The sequence below is a fragment of the Suillus paluster genome (genome assembly GCF_016628075.1).
Source record: "Suillus paluster strain FC165 chromosome Unknown EDB91scaffold_5, whole genome shotgun sequence".
NCBI classification, from domain to species: domain Eukaryota; kingdom Fungi; phylum Basidiomycota; class Agaricomycetes; order Boletales; family Suillaceae; genus Suillus; species Suillus paluster.
In genome coordinates this window covers 1,208,239-1,228,688 of record NW_024537565.1, presented here as the reverse complement: position 1 = coordinate 1,228,688, position 20,450 = coordinate 1,208,239, and the positions used below count along the sequence as shown (strand labels likewise).

At 48.6% G+C, this 20,450-nt stretch overlaps 7 protein-coding genes across 7 annotated transcripts; 4 read left to right on the top strand and 3 right to left on the bottom strand.

Annotated features, from left to right (window-relative positions):
- Window positions 1-273: 273 nt before the first annotated feature.
- Window positions 274-2,477, top strand: EDB91DRAFT_1234930 (cytochrome P450; the record flags this gene model as incomplete). Its single annotated transcript, XM_041321263.1, has 12 exons — window positions 274-517; window positions 567-696; window positions 748-936; window positions 985-1,136; window positions 1,182-1,313; window positions 1,355-1,485; window positions 1,596-1,785; window positions 1,837-1,893; window positions 1,947-1,971; window positions 2,027-2,160; window positions 2,213-2,351; window positions 2,402-2,477. The coding sequence occupies 12 exons, from the start codon at window positions 274-276 to the stop codon at window positions 2,475-2,477; spliced, it is 1,599 nt and encodes a 532-aa protein (XP_041182347.1).
- A 3,165-nt stretch (window positions 2,478-5,642) lies between these two features.
- On the bottom strand, window positions 5,643-6,683 carry EDB91DRAFT_1106479 (uncharacterized protein). Its single transcript, XM_041317481.1, has 4 exons — window positions 6,547-6,683; window positions 6,322-6,490; window positions 5,810-6,266; window positions 5,643-5,750 (listed from the first exon to the last, which is right to left on the bottom strand). Exons 2-3 carry the CDS (start codon window positions 6,461-6,463, stop codon window positions 6,073-6,075), a joined length of 336 nt encoding a protein of 111 aa, XP_041182346.1. The 5' UTR covers window positions 6,464-6,490; window positions 6,547-6,683; the 3' UTR covers window positions 5,643-5,750; window positions 5,810-6,072.
- A 4,593-nt stretch (window positions 6,684-11,276) lies between these two features.
- Window positions 11,277-14,548, top strand: EDB91DRAFT_1243883 (uncharacterized protein; the record flags this gene model as incomplete). Its single annotated transcript, XM_041322350.1, has 6 exons — window positions 11,277-11,380; window positions 11,495-11,635; window positions 11,691-11,905; window positions 11,958-12,867; window positions 12,913-14,222; window positions 14,277-14,548. The coding sequence occupies 6 exons, from the start codon at window positions 11,277-11,279 to the stop codon at window positions 14,546-14,548; spliced, it is 2,952 nt and encodes a 983-aa protein (XP_041182345.1).
- A 645-nt stretch (window positions 14,549-15,193) lies between these two features.
- On the top strand, window positions 15,194-16,581 carry EDB91DRAFT_1106436 (uncharacterized protein). The gene is given in 8 exon segments (XM_041317480.1): window positions 15,194-15,253; window positions 15,314-15,611; window positions 15,624-15,668; window positions 15,694-15,870; window positions 15,890-16,012; window positions 16,060-16,187; window positions 16,238-16,271; window positions 16,313-16,581. 6 exon segments carry the CDS (start codon window positions 15,627-15,629, stop codon window positions 16,415-16,417), a joined length of 609 nt encoding a protein of 202 aa, XP_041182344.1. The 5' UTR covers window positions 15,194-15,253; window positions 15,314-15,611; window positions 15,624-15,626; the 3' UTR covers window positions 16,418-16,581.
- On the top strand, window positions 16,554-17,897 carry EDB91DRAFT_617017 (uncharacterized protein). Its single transcript, XM_041327900.1, has 5 exons — window positions 16,554-16,654; window positions 16,715-17,031; window positions 17,078-17,337; window positions 17,395-17,621; window positions 17,669-17,897. The coding sequence occupies exons 2-4, from the start codon at window positions 16,886-16,888 to the stop codon at window positions 17,595-17,597; spliced, it is 609 nt and encodes a 202-aa protein (XP_041182343.1). The 5' UTR covers window positions 16,554-16,654; window positions 16,715-16,885; the 3' UTR covers window positions 17,598-17,621; window positions 17,669-17,897.
- Window positions 17,898-18,175: 278 nt separating this feature from the next.
- Window positions 18,176-19,497, bottom strand: EDB91DRAFT_1106424 (cyclin-domain-containing protein). Its single transcript, XM_041317479.1, has 5 exons — window positions 19,326-19,497; window positions 19,223-19,274; window positions 19,082-19,172; window positions 18,782-19,021; window positions 18,176-18,672 (listed from the first exon to the last, which is right to left on the bottom strand). The coding sequence occupies exons 1-5, from the start codon at window positions 19,399-19,401 to the stop codon at window positions 18,358-18,360; spliced, it is 774 nt and encodes a 257-aa protein (XP_041182342.1). The 5' UTR covers window positions 19,402-19,497; the 3' UTR covers window positions 18,176-18,357.
- A 474-nt stretch (window positions 19,498-19,971) lies between these two features.
- EDB91DRAFT_1106423 (uncharacterized protein) lies at window positions 19,972-20,374 on the bottom strand. Its single transcript, XM_041317478.1, has one exon. It carries the CDS (start codon window positions 20,286-20,288, stop codon window positions 20,016-20,018), a length of 273 nt encoding a protein of 90 aa, XP_041182341.1. The 5' UTR covers window positions 20,289-20,374; the 3' UTR covers window positions 19,972-20,015.
- Window positions 20,375-20,450: the final 76 nt, after the last annotated feature.

Below are 20,450 nucleotides of genomic sequence, written 5' to 3'. Positions count from 1 at the left end.
ATGACTGTCAATTATATGGCGACACCCTAGGTACGTGGCGTAATGGACTTAGCCAAAACAGAATACCCCTTATCCTTGATTCGAAGGACGATTTCTCGTCAGATGTCCCGGTTGCGATTCAAGTAATGATGGGGGCGACAAGGTGGACGAGACTGGTCAGGCAGAAATGCCTTGCGGTTTTCATAGATTACGGAATGAGTTGTAACTCCAGCGTTTCTGAATGCTTCAAAAGAGGACCTTGTCGCTTCCGAGTTGCCTAGTTATCGAACCACGATGTTGATGAACTTGTCATTGTTTTCTTGCAGTGCCTTTGGCATCGCGACCGCTCTTCTTTTGGTCCTTATTATTGCGAGACGCAGAGTACATCACTCTGGCTTGCCTTACCCCCTTGGTCCGAAACCTCACTCTGGCTTGCCTTACCCTCCTGGTCCAAAGCCTCTCCCCGTGATTGGTAATGCCTTGCAGATGAGTATCACCGCACCTTGGTTGGCATATACAGCATGGAAGAAGATATACGGTGGGTCTACATATACTGGTGGTCAGAGACTTGACAAAACATCATTCAGGCGACCTGATTCGCGTCCGTGTGATGGGAATAGAACTTATTGTCATCAACTCAGAGAAAACTGCACGCGCAATGGTGGATCAACGGTCTGCTGTTTACTCGGATAGACCTGTGCTTCCGACGAATAAATTGTACGTACCTTTTCAATATTTGATTTGAGCTGTACTTATGCCTTGTCACAGCTATGGCATCGAGTGGAACACAGTCATGTTGCGTTATGGATCAGAACTGAGATCCCATAGAAAGATGTTCCATCATGCTTTACAAGCAGATTCATCACGTCGCCAGCGTGAAATTTACTTGTGCAGAGCTCGGACCCTTCTTGCGAATTTGCTGAATGACTCTCGAGGCTTCGAGGAATATATTAAGAGGTTAGTAGTCATGCATGGCGTCTTATCAGTAGGTTGATACTAGAGCAGCTTTATCGCAGCAATCATCATGGGAGTTACATATGGATGCGAAGTGAAGTCAGAGAATGATCCGTATGTCTCTACCGTGTCGCAATTAGTCGCAATCCTTGCGAAGGAGCAAACTCCTGAGAGAGCAGCCATTCTCTTAGCATTTCCTTTTCGTAAGTTGACATCGATTCCGTCAAGTGTAGCTGATGTTTCTGCAGTTGCACATATCCCTGCATGGTTTCCCGGTGCAAAGTTCAAGCGTGATGCGTTGTACTCAAGAAAGTTGGCCGAAAAGGTGCTTGATGCGCCTTTTGAGTTTACGAAATTACAGATTGTGACTAATCTCCCAAGTCATTGGAGGTAATATTGCAGCTCACTTGACTTTAGGCAGCGGGAACCGCTTCTTCATGTATGGTTTCGGATTGCTTGATGCAAATAGACGAGAAGGGCGACCGTACAGCACAGGAGTTCACGATCAAGGCGGCCGCGGCGACGGCTTTCATCGGTGAGGGTCATCCAACTGTTTCTTCCGCTGGCTTTAATATTTCACTTGTCACACCTACAGCTGGATTCGAAACGGTATACTTCTATCAAAATTTTTGTTAGATTCTAAGACATAAGAAACAATACAGACCTCGTCAATGTTGCACGGATTCATTCTCGCCATGGTTCTCTATCCAGAAGTTCAGGCCAAAGCGCAGGCCGAAATCGACTCCGTCGTAGGTTCGGCAAGGCTGCCGACCTTCGAAGATAAACCTTCATTGCCCTACGTCGAAGCTATCCTCAGAGAGATGTTTAGATGGAACCCTGTGGTACCACTAGGTACGTATCATCGCACCAAAAATTGTTGAATTATTGACCCTGGTCATACAGCGATCCCGCATGCTACGTCAAGCGAGGATGTGTTTCAAGGCTACTTCATACCAAAGGGTTTGTAATTACAATTCGTCGCATTCAATGACAGATCTCACTGGCTCTGGCAGGAACATGGGTGCTCATCAATGTCTGGTACGCAATAGCTTATCCTTTCCGTTCTAAATGTAACCCTAACCCCTCCTTGCAGGGCGATGTCTCGAGACGAGGAGAAATATCCAGATCCAGATGAATTCAGACCCGAGAGGCACTTTGACTCAGACGGGTCGCTGATTTCGGACTCGATCCCGACCAGCCCTCTGTTCGGCTTTGGTCGACGGATTTGTAAGGCATCTTCCAACAAAAGCTAAGGAATAAAATTATTGACTTAGGACAGGTCCAGGACGGTTTGCTGCAGAGTCGATGGTGTGGACTGCCATAGTCTCTATCCTCGCCACTTTTCGTATAGAGAAGGCGAAAGACGTCGATGGTCGCGAGATTGACGTGAAGAATCAGTTTACAACCGGGCTTGCGATGTTCGTCAATGACGTCGGCTTTCCATTTTTCGATCTCAACCATTTTGCAGACACCCTGTCCCGTTCCGTTGCGCATTTGCGTGTCGTTCTGCGCAAAAGGAGAAGATGGTCAAAGAAGACATTTGACCAACCCCTGACCGGAGGAAATTACGATGTTGTATGTGACACTATTGTGACAGTATATGGTAAGATAGCACTTGTAATGCATGATGAATGGAAACCCCCGCGCGTACGTCTAAACCCGACACCATACAGTTTAAGAAGTAGTGCGGTCGTGCATCCCAACAAAGTCTAAAGCATTGATCGGGTCTTTCCCGACACATCCTGTGGTTTGTTTGAATGAGATGCACGCCCTCCCCACGAGGCTGGAATACTTATCAGAAGCAACCCTCGGTCGGAACTGACCGCGCTATATAATTACTCAAACGTAAACCAGGAAAATACGTCATCCAGGTACTTCAACGTTATTGCCTACAATCGTTCCACATCAATGTTTGGACCCGTCGAAAAACTATCGTTTTACGATCCCTGACATTCCCTGTTTGGTATAGTCTCAGGTGAACTGAATTGATTTCTAACACTTAAACTGCGCGAAATTTCAGCCGCTTTTGCTGATGCACCACACTTCTCGCATGTCTGTACTAGTAATCGGCTGAGATCGCGACATGCCAATTTTAACCGAGATAACAAAGCTGAGTCCAAGTGGTACTTTCGTACCGGGAATGCGGGTAAAAAGAAACTTGGCCTACATATGACATGACATTGACAATCAGTGTATATATATAGCATGTCCAGCTAGAACGACGAAGCCATCTTTTTGCCGCAACTTACGTGGCAATAATCATATTGGGTGTGTCGGAGCTAAGCTTAAAGGATTGTGGCTATTAGTGTTAAACAAGGTAGTGCAAGCGAGATAGGGCTTACCGGTACAAAACTCGCAAGGAGAAGAAGACTCGGGCTCCCCAGTCATATCGCCCGAGCTTGAAGTGCTGCTGACAGCCATGGTATCCAGTGCACAGTGAAACGACTTCTCGATGTCTCTATCCTGGTCGTAATCGTATGCTCGCTTACCAGTTAAGGCTCGCTCTGGTATTCTGCAAGTAAAATAATATCCTGTAGAAACAATCACTAAAATAATGAATCACAGACTAAGAAATTCAAACCGACAAGGACTTTCGCGGTCAAACTGCACTGTTTGCATAGAAAAAATACGAGCTCCTCTGAATCTCACCTTCCCGAGATGTGCACCTGGAGATGACATAGACCACTGTTTCTGCAGAGGGTTTGTAATACCTTTCTGCCTCCGTGGTGACCGTGAAGAACGGATTGGGTGTGCACAATGGCCAAAGTTGGCATCCGACACGGTCTTGCCATTATTAAGTAGCGGGCGGGCCGCCAAATGTCGGGCCAAGGCGATCTTCAAGGATACCTCCTCGACGGTGTCGGTCCTCGCGGTGGATTGAGGTACGCTGTCACTTTCCGAGTTGCGCAATGCGGAGGCGACCCTCTCGCGCTGTGCGACATTATTGTGACATATATGTCATTGTACATCGTCGTATACGTGTGACTGCATGTAGCCTGTTACAGGAAATATCGTTAGTCATTCGAGAACCTGACTAGGAGAATACCTACGGCTTGCCTCATGGAGGGGCTGGTCACCAGTCTAATACCTACCATAGTTAGTACGAACGGTTCTCAGTACTTTTGCAGTACTTCATGTTAACAAGTTCATGCCGGCAACTTGAACGAGTCTCGGAGTGTTGCATAATAATGCATGCCCTAGAATTGGAAGTCCGCAATTATGTCGATCCTAAGTTCCTTCCTTTCATCTATCCTGTGACTCACTGGCATTATGGTACGGTTCGTTTGAACTTTGAGAGAATAGGGAGGTAGTCTCAGGTAGAGATATTACGTAATTCCGATGTTCCGACGAAGATTGCTTGAAGGTTGATCCAATACTTTCACTGTCATCAACATAACATAACTTCGAACATACCCAGCTCCACTATTTTCCACACTCCGCCATGGAAGGCGTTAGTTGATCCCACATGCGTTAGGCTGGACGCGAAGGTGGCCCGATAGAAGTGCTGCCCTGTAGTACATCCTTACTGCTCCTGGATAACACCTTTCCATGGTCACACTCGTTCGTCGGACTGTCGTTGTTGACCTAGTTTACCGTGACACCATCTGGACACGAAATGGGGATCTCCAGGAGATAAGCTCAGGGAGGAGGTCCTCAGGTCCGGGCACCTGAACCACTTAACAGACGCCTTTCACACACTAGGACACCATCAGGCTGCCCGATCATCAATCTACTCCACGACACGATCAGTGCACAAGCCGAGCTCGATCGTGTACTTGACAGTCTTGAGTCTGCAGATTGGCACATACATAGCGCTGTTCGGTGCTAAGCCCAAGCAATGAAGGTGCTTCTTTGATATGGTTCCTAGTGGCCTGATAACATGAGGTCTCGCACCACAAAAGATCGTCTAAGATCGGTGGTGGATGGCTCCACTTATCAAACTCGGTAAAAGAAATGCAACTTCTTTTGGGTCACTATCAGATATGACATGCCTCTTTGATAACCGGGGGTTGAACGTTTGAACCGGCGCCTCCTTTGCCGTAAGTGCAGTTTAGATCACAGCAGTCCCCAGCTCACGTGTCTGAGGTAATGGTCAATTGTGGTGGACGCCAACTATGGATTTACCACCAATTAGCAGGAAACACGAGATCGCGAAAAATACACCGAGCCGAAATCGACCCAGAGCAATCTCGACTCATAACATGAACACCTTAGCACCATCGCTAGTAGGTTCTATGGGGCACGGACTATGTCCGCTGTAAACATGAAGGTGGTCTCATGCAAGGCCTGGCTGTATACAATGCGAATTGAAGTGCAGGGCTGTATGAAAACGATAGTGCGACGCAAAGAGCTCAATGGATCGAAAGAAGACTGGCCTCCACTAGCCCTTCCATCAGACGTTGGTCCGGCAGGTTACAATTGCAGCCCCCTCATGGTGCTACCCACGATCCTGTCACCAACGAGTATCGTCCGTGAGGACAGTGAGCAGGGTGAACGTTGCAAGGTTCAAAGACACCGTTATTCGATGGGCGCAACGGCGGTATCCGCATGTTTTCAAACCATAATCTTATCGACGCAACGCGCAGAATGATACCGATGCTTAGCAACGGTGGCACTTGCTCAGTCATGCACACCACACTGCGATGTATGGGGTAAGCAGAAGCTGTCTACCGTGTCGGCTGACGACGGTGACGCCACAGTTTATCAAAGGCTTATGGAAATGAAACCAAATCATTCCTTGCAATTGCAATGACGTCGGGAATGCCATTTAGGGTTTAACGACGAGAAGTGATCTAGTGGTCCTCAGTCCTAGGAGCCTAGTGAATATTTTAGGCTTGTCAGCACAACCCAAAGCTGCCAGCTAACCTCAACTCACCTGTGCAGACTAGGCAGACCATGTATGAGACTGTCGTTCCTTCTTATTATGGGCTAACCTGCCAGTGCCGTAGATCGCTCCATTGATAACATCAACACCCTTATCTCACTAAACGAAGGAGAAATCGATAAAATGGACTGGCTGTCACGTCACCAGCAAGGGACAAGAGGGGATAAGGTCGTCCCTATGGCTGCATTTAGCGTTTACAATGAAGCAGAGGCACGATTCACTGACAGGGCCTAATCGCAAGGAGGTTGAAGCCATCACGCAAGGGGCGCCGTGTACACTCGTTCCTGTGCATCGCGAGCCCCACAACTCGATTTAAACACAAGGACATACACGATATTCCCAGCAGGTGAAGAGTTGTCATCTCCGGGAAGATAGCCTGCTGCGTACAAAGTCTCAAGCCGCACAACTTGAATAATCACCAGCGTGACTGTCGACAGAGGGGAATGATCTGTATACATGAATCATGTCATAAGCTGGAAGAATTGTATAGGTGTACTACTTACAATACGCCACAGTCTCATTCTCCGCCTCAGCCTTGCCTGCCAGCAACTCGGAGTACCTGCAGGGTCCATACCTCTCAGATGGCACACCGTGTGCTTCAACTTGAAGGATCCCTGTCAACGCAATGGCCTGCCGCAGCCTCATGAATGTGGCAGCACATCGGATTCAGACCTGACATTTTTGGCGTGGGTTCAAATCAACCAACACAACGCTGCACACCAGCATACACGTCATCCATCTAGGCATTGAACTAGCTGACTTGGAACCTTCGAGGACGGCGTAAGCTGGTATTTTAGGACGGGTGGCTTTCGCCCTGAAAAAGGGAATGAAGAAGCGGTATACAAAGAGATATCACATAATCGGCAAACTTCCATTGGTTGTCTGTAAGTCAATCATCACTAGTCTGTCCCACTCACAACTATATGTTTGACGGATATGTCCTTGTGTAACGTGTTTGCCTACCCTCCTTTCCATGGCCATGGGATCCAAATGTCAACTTCTTCGTCACTTCCTTTATCCATATGATACCAATCGACGATGTAGTACAGTTCGCAGCAGGCCGTCAGGACTCAGCAATTGCTGCCCCACAATATAGGTACTATCTCCAACTTGAACCTTCAACATATGACCTGCGATCCAGGGAACTTGTATCAACGTCCCGTGTTCCTACAAAGTTCTTCCTAACTTCCATGACTCAGTGCCAATAACGTCTCAAAAGTTTTTTTTCCAGGGTTCAGAACCCTGGAATACGACCCCATGATGTCTTTGCTCATAGATATGTCACCAGCCTATCACACAAGGCTTCATCTATCCCGTCACTTCCTCTTCCGGGATGGCATGAAGCGTCAGTGGCAAAACTGTCGCGCACGGTCAATCAACGTAGCTGTATGTAGCAGCTGGCAATCGAGCACAGGGTAATTGCCTGCACAAAACAGGTTTACACCACGCTGAATCCCTTCTAAATGAAGCTCACGTATCTGCATGCAGCTTCGGCATTCCATCAAGTGCTTAGATGTCACATGTACAACTTTGCTTCTGTAGTTGCGCTAAGACCAGTCGCAGGGGATCCTACACTATCCCAGCGAAGATGAATGGTTGATTGTAGGCGGGCTTCTCTCTCAAGGTTAAGGTTGTTGCGTCATCGGCGGGACATGCTTCTCTTGTTGATAACGAGGTAACTTGCTCCAGTGTCGATCCGTTTGAATTTCATGCGTGGACGTAAGAAAAATCCATCCACGAAAATTACAGTCACTAACACCTTGAAAGATACAGGCTCGAGGGATATTCGAGCTCGTGTGTGTCTGTCAGTAATACTCAGAGAACGCACATCTGACTGCCATCTATTTTAATAAAGGCGAACCATATCTTCGGGTGTTCTTGCGCCTTTGTGTCCCTCCTGAAATTTAACCAAATCTAAATGATCCAAGAGAATATGAACAGTCCTGCCGTATCCTGTGAGGCCACCCAGCTTCCTCTCAGCTTGAAGATAAGTAGGTCCTGGTGAGTATCAGAATAATTTTATGTGCTTCTAGACCGACATACCTGATTTCGCCATGATCAATTACGAGATCACCTCACACGTCTTCGCGAGGCCACATGTGTGTCGATACAAATGACGGCAGAAGTTCTGATGGAATTAACTGCAGTTTCGTTCACTGGACTATGTGGTAGAAGTCATCAAACTGAATTCTATTCGTTCTTGACCCCCCTATCTTTAAGTTGCGTGTCCTCGAGTCTGGTTTGTCGTCTTAACTTTACTCCCCAGTCTTCCCCATTCTCATGCATTTTTCAGCAGTTATTTGCGGATAACGCGTGGTCTGTGACCAAGGTGGGCGTTCTCAGCGCCTGGAGTATAGGTGTCATGATTGAGATGAGAATATTGCATCTACAGTCTATTGCATACATTGAGTATATTCCTATGCAGCCTCGGGTACTGCGAGGCCACTGCCAGCTGGTGACCTCGCTGGTGACTTCCGCTAGAGCCACTGCATAATCGATGCGGATTATCGCTCGCTCTCGCGGGGGTCACCGCCTGTGTGCATGACCTGCCGGTGCCAAGATGCATTCGAACTAAGAACAGCTCGTCATATCCACGAACTTCCATTACATGTCCCGGGGGCCTTGTGTGATCCGATCGCTAGGATTCAAAGTAAACCACAGCGAATCGTGCATCTCCTACGTAAAGAACAAGGTCTGTAAGGTACCTTGATTATTGTATTATTTTAGTCGAAGCTTCGCAAGCCATCGAGACGACCATGGCGTTGCCTTCGTGCAGAAGTCTGGCCAGTCGATGCGGATTATCGCTTGCTCTCAGCGGGGATACCCACCTGCGTGTCGGCGCCAAGACACATTCACGATTTATCGAACTAAGAATGGCTCTTCATGCATCTTCTGCAAGGTCTGCAAGGTACCTGCTTATCTCTCTGAAGGGGAGGCTACTGAATGTTATGTTATTTTAGGCGAAGCTTTGCAAGCCATTGTCCATCCGGCATTGCCTTCGTGTAGGGGATCTTTCCTAGCCGAGAGCACCCCTCCTTGACGGCTGGCGGGTATGTGCATAGGTACCACGGTGGTGAGTTCCAGGCGCTTTTCAAGGCCAACATTAGAGGAATGTTTAAAGACGAATAGGACTCATTGATTCAGAAACCGCTTCCTGCACGGTTATACAAAAGGTATAATTACAATTTCCTCAAAACATATCTATAGTGTGCTTATATACGACTGGATCTAGGGGAGAAGTGCGTCGTAGCACCACCCGATTGTATCACCTTGCACTAGAACATCCCTACGTGACATTCACTCAAAAGGCAGCAGGCCTAGAGAGTGAAAAAGGAGTCGATTCTACACACCGTCAGACGGAAATAGAATGGGCAACAGCACGTCGATAATCGAATGAGGTGCACGACGGTCATGTTTCATGTTTTACAGTGTCCAAGACCAAGACCAATCGCCCGGCGCACTCGAACTATGTATGAGTCACGAACTGCGTCCTTGGCATACCGACGGAGCTTCCCAGATCTTCTGAAACGTCGTATATTCATATCGCGCTGCGCTGGAGATGCCCTACGCCCCTAGTAGTGGATTGGCTTGGATTGGGACCTGGTTCTCATCCGACCTGACGGCGCACTGCGCTGCGGGATTCGCCGGCCTGTGCCGTCGTGCGGGCGGTGGGGTAATGAAGAATGAATGAACGATCGATCGATGCCTGCGCACGTGTGAATACCGTCGTCGACCCAGGGAAGTTGAAACCCGAGATGCACGTATCAGGATCAGATATGGAGTCACATGCACAGCTGAGTACTCGAGTACACGATCAGTGGATCTTATATTAATTACATTCAGACGATGCAGACTTGAATCAAATAGTGATGCATGATGCACGATCATGAGGCATGGTGATTCACGCGCAATAACGCACATACACCGGTGGGAGGCATCAGGCGTCAAAGGGTCCGGTCTCATATATGGACTGCGCCGTTGGGCGGGCGGCGGGGTAACTTGAAGAATGAAGAGGAATGAACGATCGATGCCTGCGCACGTGTGGATGAATCAGATCTAGAGTCGCATGTAGCGCCCCCAAGTACTCATACGATCAGTGCACTTGATCTCATCAATTTGATTCAGACAATGGTCTATGAAGGAGAGAATGAAATGCAGTGATGCACGATCATGAGGCATTGTTGTGGTTCACGCGTGGCAACGCACATACGACAGACCACGATGGAAGGCATGGATGAATGGATGACGCTGGCACTGGTGACTATGGTCATGCATGCATTGTGAAAGTGGAGCGCTGTTTGATTGCCACGTCATTAGACCGTGTCTAATGAAGTGATAATGATAAGTGCTATGCCGTGCTATGTCGTGCTAGGTACAGCCGCTAGGGCCTAATCTCATTGAATAGCAATAAGATCGACTGATGTTCCGTATTAAGGGGGCGTAGGCGGTTAACGAGTGGCTGAGCCATGGTGGCGCACTAAGAGATGAATAATGCACGGTGATACGCATGTGTACGAGCGATCGATGATGTGGTCCATGTGCATGATTATGGGTCGTGGAAGTGGAGAGCACTTTATTAGATTTGATTGGGCCACGTCATTGAATGCATTGATAGTGAAAGGTACTAGCTATGGTAGGTACTGCCCCTAATCTCTCACTCCGACGGGGGCTTTCATGTCGGCTGTCGGTTAGTGGGCGTTGGGCGAGGTCTGAGGAATGAATGATACGCATGGAATAGGCTCTAGTTCGTGAAGGGCGCTCGGTAGAGCTGAGCAGTGACAGACGACGTGGTGTGACTTGTCGTAATAAACAAAATAACTGACAGGAAGGTCATAGGTGATGACCGACGCCTGGAGATGATGAGAAGAGTGCATGCGGCGCAATTGGATTGCCTCGTGACACGAATCTTAAGTGACATGGAAGCGGAGATAGTGACAGGTGACTCTGGGAAAAGTAAGGATGAGCGGTGTTGACCCTGGTAAGAAGTTGTTTGAAATTGTTTGAGGGATTGAGCCGAGGGGGAACGGGATACGGAGCGAAGTGTATGGGTGTGCCTAGAATGGATTACCGAAACTTCCCATAGAGATTCTCGAGGGCGGACCAAAAGGCTGAACGCTTTGAGGGATCCTAAATAAGTAATATTACGGCATAAATGTGGGGCGGGCACGGAAGCGAGTAAAGGGAGGACAATGGTGAGAGATACGGCGATTGTCAACCGAGACAACGATCACAACGAGGCATATATTTCATAATAATATGGAGGTGCCTTATATTATTTTTTGGTAGGATAGGTCGACGCATGGACCATGGTAGTACATGTGGGTACGGTAGTAATATGAACGTAAAACTAAAGGGACTACTAGTAATAATAATACGTAGTAACGTCTAGAACGATGAGCGGAGAAGTAGTTTATTAGTTTTTATACTGCGGTTTATACCATAAATGGAAAGAAGTCCGATGGTAGCACATGGCACCCGTGGCTGTAGCGCCTTCTACCTTGAGTTCTCCTTCAACCTCCCTCCTCCCTCCTTCCTCCTCCTCCTCCTCGTTCACCCGTTGTCGTAAGTTCATCTTTTTTTCAATTTCACAAATTGCCTCGAGGTGACTCGTGTGTGATTTAAAAGTTTTATTGTTATATGTTTCTCTTGTCTTACGCTCACGCTCCTTATGAACAGATACGCTATCGCACTTTCAGCGAAGACAACTAACTCCCAGATCGTTGCATGCATTAGAACTAATATCAACTCAGAAGTCCAGCAGGTTTCTGAAGACTCTGAGCAGTCAAACGACGACAACGACGACCTCAAGTCTTGTCCGTCAGTTCAAAGCAATCATCTTTCTGTCTCCCGATTACACGACCTCATGTTGCAGTACTCTGCTCAACCAATCCCTCTTCCTCTTCCCTATAAACAGAATCATAATACTTCAAATTCTTGCCATAATGATTACCCTCATGCACATTCTCGTCTTTTCAACAGGCGCTTTACCAAACAACATCCTCCTCAACACCTTCAACAATTATAACCCCCCCAATTTCTATTCCAACTCCTCCAAGCCCTATTTCTATTCCATCCCCTCTCCCTCGTGTAAGCACTCTACCATCCGTATCCTCTCTCATAGAGGATGTCCTTGCTCCAGGCGACATCGTCGGCGAGCACTTGCTCCTACAGGGTGACCCAGTTCGCCCTTGCGTTCTCGCTCCAATAGACTTGAACACAGCCAAGGAATTCCAAGTCGTTCGCAGGCTAGGAACAGGCAGTTACGCCGTCGTCTATGAAGTCAAAGAGATCCTTTCCCGCCCCCCAACAATCCCCGTCAGCGATGATGGTCACGTCGGCATCCTCGACCTCGATCCCACCCCGAGTCTACCAGTCGTCTACGGAAGGAGCTTTGCTCTCAAGGTCCTCTCAAAGGCAAACCTCGACTCTGCAGCCCTCACCGCCCAGCTCACTGAAGTCACAATACACCAGTCCCTCTCCCCTCATCCTAATATCGTCACCCTCCATCGTACCCTCGAGACAGACGCATTCCTCCTGCTCGTGCTCGAGTATGTCCCTGGCGAGGATCTCTTTTATTTCCTTGAGCAGGCACGGGATCACTATGCACCCACTCCCACAGGCAGCGACGAGAGCCTCAACACCACCGGTTTAGAGAGCAAGACACCCCCCACTCCCTCTCTCCTCGCTACCCTACATCCCTCTGCATTGCTAAGCCATACACGGCTCAGACTCATCGCAAGTATGTTCTCCCAAATGTGCGATGCAGTCGCAGCCTGCCATGATCAGCGTGTCTTCCACCGCGATATCAAGCCAGAAAACTTTATCGTAACAGATGGCTTTGCACCTGCCTCTCCGTCCTCCGACCGCATGGAGCGCAAAGTCCTAGTCAAGCTCACAGACTTTGGACTCAGCACCAACGAGCAGGAAAGCGCAGACATGGACTGTGGAAGCGCACCCTACATGAGCTTCGAGTGCCGTAATAACGTCGCACCCACGTACAGCCCCGAGCGGAGTGACGTATGGAGTCTCGGTATCGTCTTGATCAACATGTACGTCCGTTTTTACCGCTGCATTCATATCTGACATCGCCTCAGGTTGTACCACTACAATCCCTGGACCGACACCTCCGACGGCGCTTGTTCTTCATTTTCCCTCTTCCGTACACACGGCGCCCATTTTTTCATGCAGCGCTTCACCGGCATGACTTGGCCCGTCGCCGAGTTTCTCACTCAACGCGTATTTGTCCTTCCCCCATTCGACACTAGCCACATGCCCATCACTGCCAAGCAATTCGGTGCATGGATCAAGGATCTTCCTGCACTGCTCTCGGACCGCGAGAGCTCGCATAGAGGGCACAAGCGTGTCCACAGCACTTCATCGACTCTTGGACACCCGCTGTCATCGTGCCCGCCCTCGCGTCGTCCATCATCCCGCGCTGCGCTGCGCACGCCGCTCGTGTGCAGTCGGTCCTTGAGCAGGGCGCCGAGCGTGGGTGGTGTGTTGGTCGAGGAGCCAGAGGATCTTTCGAGGGAGCATGCATTGTTGCCGCTCGACGACAACGAAGACGAGGATGGACGTTCTCGCTCGAACAAGAAACGTGGGAAGCGCGGGTCGCGGAAGGGAGTGCAGAAGACCACCACGGACGCAACGCTCGAGACGCTCGCTGTTGCATCACAGAGCTTGGCACGGGAGATCAGTCTCGCAAGTCGGGGCGCAAGCCGTTCGTCATCAATCGCCCCTGGGGGTGCGGTCATCGATCTCAGCAGAAATGCAAGCCGTGCATCGAGTCTTGCTCGTCCTTCATCAACATCTACATCCCTCGCACCTGCTCCAGTTCCAGAAGTCGAAATACCTCGTGCGCCTGTGAAGAAGACGAGCAAATGGAAATTGGGTTTCGGAAGCGGAAAGACGGTCGCAGCTACCCCTTCAGAAGAACCTACCCCAGGCACCGCAAGCAACGTTACAAACGTCATCATGGGACTCAGCCAACCCACGCCTACGCACAACCCATACACCAAATCCTCGCCTTACACCTCCCACAGCAGCATCAACACCAGTTCCAACAGCAGCATCAACGCCCCACACACGCCTCTCACACGACAACGTTCCCCAGCGGACGAAGCATCCACATGGGCGCGCGGTCGAAGGCCTGGTGCGAGTACGTTCAGCAGTGCTTTTGCGAGCGGCGTTAATGGAAGCGTGCGTGGACATTCTCCGCCTGGGAGCGTGAGGAGCAGTAATTGGCGGAGCTCGATGAGCAGTGCTAGTACGAGCACGAGTGCTTTTACGAGGTATAGCAATTCGAGCGTGAGGAGTGTTTCGACGACGGCTACGAGTGTTTCTAGTGGGAGTGGGAGTTGGAGGGCTGGTGGGCAGGCTGCGCAGGTTCCTAAGAATGTCAAGAGTGAGTTTCTTTCTTCCTTTTTGGAGGTTGTGACAATGTTGACGGGTGTGATAGTCATGAATGGCGTGCCTTGGGAACTCGACGAGCTTCCGAGACAGTTACATCCTAATCCAGTGGGCGACATCTTCGGGCAGCCTCCTCAACGCAAATCACGGGCACGCAAATCGAAGCTGGACACGATAAGCGAGAGGCCTGCGCCTCTCCGGGACGCAGCCACCAGTACCACAGATCTAAGCGGTGGAGGAGGAGAGGAAGACTCGCCAAAGAAAGTGCAGAAAGGCCAGATCAACGCGCTAGCAAAGATGCTCTCCGCTCTGAGACGCTAGACAAGTGTAGGTTTAAGAAGACGTGTGTGTTTTTGCGCATTGTTTTGTTAGAAGGCTTATGCCGTGTAGGTGCTGTGTCTGTCTGTGTTTGTGAGGGGGGGAGATGTATTGTATGGTACCCACTACTTACGGTGCGATGATCAGTTTTATTGTTGTTGTAATTCGTGTGCTCATTCATGGGATTTGATTTGGTGGGGTAGGCGATTTCGATGCCGTTGTGCATATTGTCCTGCTGCTGCTGTTTTTATCTGCATAATAATCCCTTGGCCTGCGGTCAGCAAAAACACTCGGAAAAATCATAGCATTCAACACCATTCCATCCTCAGGCTTCATTACTTTTATTATACTGCAAGAAAACCCAATCAACTCAACCACACGCTCGTTGCAGGACTGTATCACACATTTGACATACTATAGACCCGAAAAGACGAAAATCCTTCACTCGTTTATAACTTGAAGTAGTACGTGTACTCTATTTCATTTTTCATGAGTCAATGCTTTCTTCTTTTTCTTCGTAACTCCACCTTTTCTTTCTTTCTATGACTAGTACTTGCTCAAGCTTTCATGTCGTTCGTTTTTGTACGTTGGTCGTCGGTCGTGGTTCATTGCAATTCGATGATTTTTTCTGTGCGCCACGTACATATACGAGTACTCTAGACCCGTTTTTACGAAATCCTTTGACCGAGTTGTCGCTCGTTATACTTGGTGCGTATGTATGCTCCCTTTCATTTTCATGAATCACTTTCGGAGTTGGTGTCGCTCCAGGGTGTCACATACATATATGGGAGATAGTCACCCAAGAAAATGATTATATTGTGAACGATCATCCATGCACTTCCATGCACTACCATCAGTTTTCTAGCAGTAACTCTTATCACGGCTCAAGTTAAGCATGGACTGCTGTGACGGTATTCTAGGCCTTCAAAAGTTCCGGAAGATGTTTTTGGGCTCAAGCACTGCCCACAGCAAGCCATAGCACTAGTACTGCCTTCAAGCTTCAAGTTATTCGCTCCTCGTAGTACATCCGACGGTCTTACTCTCCATCTCACCTATCCTCTAAGCTCGCCATCTGATCAAAATGTACTTGAAGTCGCTCAAGGATTCGGGCAAGGTCTTCGCAGTTCGTTTAAGGCGTCCTCACAAAGAACGGGCGCACACGACGCGATGGCTCCATCCCTGCAGACACCCCTAGTCCCGTTCCCGTCCCTTCGTCAACTCTACCTTCGAATTCATCGCCAGGGTACTCCGATTCTGCAGGCGGAGAACCAGGTCTCGAAGGCTCCACCAATTATGACGGTCCTTCCGCCGGATACTCCCGAGGTGTATCCCTTGCGCGCGAAGCTTCCTGATATGGCTCAGCTAGCTTTGCCCTTGGTACAGGCCGTTGTAGGTGCAATCCCACTTGTCGGGCCTTCGATGCAAGCGGCTATTGGTGGACTATTAACAAGCCTTCAAGCTATAGATGTGAGAACTTTCGTGATTGCGATCTTTGATTTTAAAGGCCATCACAGAGACATAACCAGAATAAGGCGGATCTAAATAGCTTAGCATTACGACTCGATCGACTAAGCCGCGATTTGTGTAATGCCCCGCCTGCTCGGGACTCTCTTGAGCAATCCCGAAGGGATTCCTTTGTTAGGTATACACTGTTGATGCTGTGCTTGAATTCTAACATCGAGTCGCACTTAGGATGCTGCAAGATACCTCAGCCCGAAGTGACAGTGTTGCATAAACGTTGTCTCGCATTCACATCCGTCACACAAGCTATCACCTGGATGTTTTATTGACATCGACCGTTATCTGGCGGAGTATCTGGTTGTGTTCCAGTCTCTAAAGATAGTTTGCATTCACTCATACTCCGCTTGTTAGTTGTCGTCCCAAATGCAAAGTCAACATGACATACATGAAGAGTTGATAATCCTACGGAGGCAGCAGGAGGATCAGCAGAAGCTGCTGATGACAATGACCCTGTTGATCCGTGAACAGTCCTCTGTGGGACTGACTGCAATACAGTCAACTGGAACTGTTGCACTTGGTTGTGTGACACTGGTAGATGCAACAGGCCACGAACATCCAATATCGGTGAACTTCTGCACCTCATTTCAGGTCCGTCTCGCCAGCGTAAAAAATCATCTTAGAAAATCTTACTCATTAAATCGTCTTTAGCAACTCAACGAAATGCTCCATGTTCTGTTTAAACGCGACTCGATTGAAGCTCGAATTCAGCGACAATTTATAGAAATAGGACAATATGATTTATGCATTGACAATGGCATGCAAGTAACCCAACTGACAAGCCATGGATGATCGGGAATTGAACCAGGCACGAGGATTGTCATGAGGGTTATCATCGAACAGCAGGAGACATCATCCTCCAGATCTGGAGTTTCCTATACATGTCGTTTTTGTCGCGCCGAGAATCACCTCAGTCTTGGGTCTGTTATGCATTCGCTTGCACGGCAGGCTGGGTGCTCGATTGATTGGTTAGCACATTTGTCTTCTGGATTCTGACTGTCTAACAGCCAGAAGCCGAGTATGCAAACGACGGTTTTATATATCCCGCGTATCTCGCAGGGCGAAACGGAATACTCGATCCTTTAACATTGACTCCGATCACACGACTGAAGCTGAAATGCACCTTATTCGCAACTTTCACGTCCAGCAAACGTCGATGAGCAGTGCTAGTACGAGTACGAGTAATTCGAGCGTGAGGAGTGTATCGACGACGGCTACGGGTGGGAGTCGGAGGGCTGGAGGACAGGTTTCGCAGATGCCTAAGAATGTCAAGAGTGAGTTCCCCCCCTCCTTTTTTTGTGGGTGGAGTTGTTGATGGGTGCGAATGACAGTCATGAGTGGCGTGCCTTGGGAACTCGACGAGCTTCCAAGACAGCGACATCCGAATGCAGTGGGTGATATCTTCGGGTCGCCTCCTCAGCGCAAACCACGCACGCGCAAGTCGAAGTTGGACACGATAGGCAAAACGCCCGAGAAAGTGCAGATGGGCCAGAGCAATGCGCTGGCGAAGATGCTCTCTGCTCTGAGACGCTAAAGTGAAGTGCAGGTTGAAGAAGACGTGTGTGTTTTTGTGCGTTTTTTTGTTAGAAGGCTTATGCCGTGTAGGCGCTGTGTTTGTGGGGGAGATGCATTGTATGGCACCCACTACTACTTACGGTGCGAAGATCAAATTTTTGTGATTCGTGTGCTTATGGGATTTGGTGGGGTAGGCGATTTCGATGCCGTTGTGCATATTGTGCTGTGCTGTTTTTATTTGTGCATAATAATCCTTGGCCTGCGGTCAGCAAATCACTCAGAAAAATCATAGCATTCAACTCCATTCCGTCCTTCATTACTTCTATTATACTGCAAGAAAACCCAACCGCCACGCTCGTTGCAGGACTATATTACACCTTATTTGACATACTATAATAGACCCGTTTTTATATATAGAAAAGACGAAAATCCTTGACCAACCTTGTCGTTCGTTATAACTTGAAGTAGTACGTGTACTCAATTTCATTTTCATGAGTTAATACTTTCTCATTCTTCATAATTTTTCTTTTCTTTTTTTTTCCTTTTATGACTAGTACCTACTCAAGTCTTCATGTCGTTGGTTTTTGTATGTTGGTCGTCGATCGTGGTTCATTGCAATTCGATGATTTTTTTCTGTACGCCACGTACACACCAGGGAAAGCAGAGCGTGAGAGGGGTGCGACTAATCGCCAAACTATGGCGTGATGCCAAGGACGTCGCCGATGCGGGCGTAAAATGCATTGCTACGTAAACAAATTCCAAAAACCTAATCCAACCTCCTATGGTGGCTTCTTCTGAATCAACGAATGCTGCAACGCAGCGAACGCCATGTTCTGTTCGATGGTTGGGAGCGTTGCCGTGTCTCCAATGCTCATGCTGGTTGAAGGCTCACGGTCGCGGTTGCCCAAGAGGCTGAACGACGGGCGATGGCGGACTTGTGCGTCCATAGGAGACGCAGAACGAGAAGAAACACTGGCACTGTCCATGTCGCTATCTTCTACCTCCGAAGACTCTGCGCCTTCTAGCACGAACCCGCCTGAGCTATCTGTTCTGATGAGATTGATGTAATATTCCTGGAGGACTTCGCGTGTGCACTATAATGAAAGCCAAAGCCCAATAAAGGGGGGGAAAAAACAAAAGAAAGAAAGAAGAAAAAAAGAGCGTGAGAGGAAAACGGGAGAGCGTTGAGGATCGTTTGCGAACCATTAAGCGCCAATCTATCGCACGAAGAAACTCGCGTTCGAGGACGTTGAGTTCTGTTACGGGTATACCGCCTACGCGTGCGTAGAGGGCGTTAGTGCAGAAGGAGTCGCAGAGGCCTTTGCTGCAGACTGTGATGGATGCTATGATGAAACGGTGGCAGGTGAGGGAGGAGAGGGTGAAGAGGGGCATGCGGGCGCAGATTTGGTCGACGTAGTGTAGGGTGAGGAGAAGGCATGATTTCTGGGAGGGGGCCTTGGGTGAGATTGGAAGGGATGTGAAGGGAATTATTTGGATACGGACCTCCACTTTTGTCCATTTGATTATACGCCGGAGGTAATCGAGGACGCTGATGTTTGGTACGGCTCTCGAGTGAAATCGGGTGAGGCTCTCGCTGGGAATAATAGATGAGGTTCATGATATGAAACATAGGAGAAAACATACGGTAGGAGTGGTATCTTGTCATTATGAGTGATCAATCGTTCAAGCATATTAGCTTGAGATAGTAATTAGATCTGAGGGAACGGTTTCAAGAAAAGGATATTACCTATGAGAAGAGCAAGATTATCTATTTCGGCGGTTTCAAATGTAGCGGGTAAAGTGACCCTCGTCGATGAGTGCATACCTTGCACCCATTGCCGCTCTTTATTGCGGCAAAATGTTACAATCGAGTCGAGTCCAAGAAATTCTAAGACTGAGACGAAATCAGATCAGTTTGCTTGTACCCACTGTACTCACACGACCAAACAACACTGCATGGCCTAGAAGCTCACACAAAGTCCATAATTAACTTGATCCAACGATAAACTGCTGGAAATCTGATGGTTATTTACAGTCCTTGAATTGTTCACACCGGATATGCGACAGAGTCGGACAGACTAGGTCTATCTCTTCATATCAGTTTCTGACTGGGGCTATCGAACACTCGCTAGTAACAGCCGAAGTGAAAACTTGACGACAAGTATCGACGTATCAGGAGCCGCCTTCATCGTTCGACGCGCCATAACCACTCTTCTAAGCCAACTATATCAGACCCTGTCGTTCCCTATGCAGGTACATCCTGATTCACTGGTTGCATATGAAAGTCGAGGGCATTGTGCTCACCGTCGAGACGTCAAGTATTGACTCAAAGGTAGACCTAGCGCCCGGGGTAGTGGTCACTGGTCGTCCTATGCTTGCGGGCGTTGCCGAATAGAGATACACATTTGTCAACGCCAGCAAGCTTGATCCACTGCTTTCAAAGTACGAGGATGTCAAACCCCGCCTTCTGAGTATGAAGGCAGAGGCCCTTGATATGTCTTATTTCTGATACATCCACCTTACTCAAAGCTCCCCAATTAACGTGGTTGAATCCGGGTGGCAAACTACTTATACTCACGCAGAGATTTACGCAGGCTGAGCAGGCGGTATCTTGCAAGGAAAAGAATGGACATCTTTCACTGCTGGCGTCACTTGCAGAGATTGATGCTGTCGAAACAGCAACGACGGCGAGGACGCAGGAGAAACACATTGTTCGTGAGGATGTGATGTGGGATCAAATAAATCTGAAGGGGACACTAGGAAGACACCTTGCTTTTATACGCTGAATGTTGTTCTCAATGGCGATGCAGGAAGCTCGCAACAAGGACTGATCAGCTTGTTGTTTGATCTCCTTCTGATCTTCTTTACTATC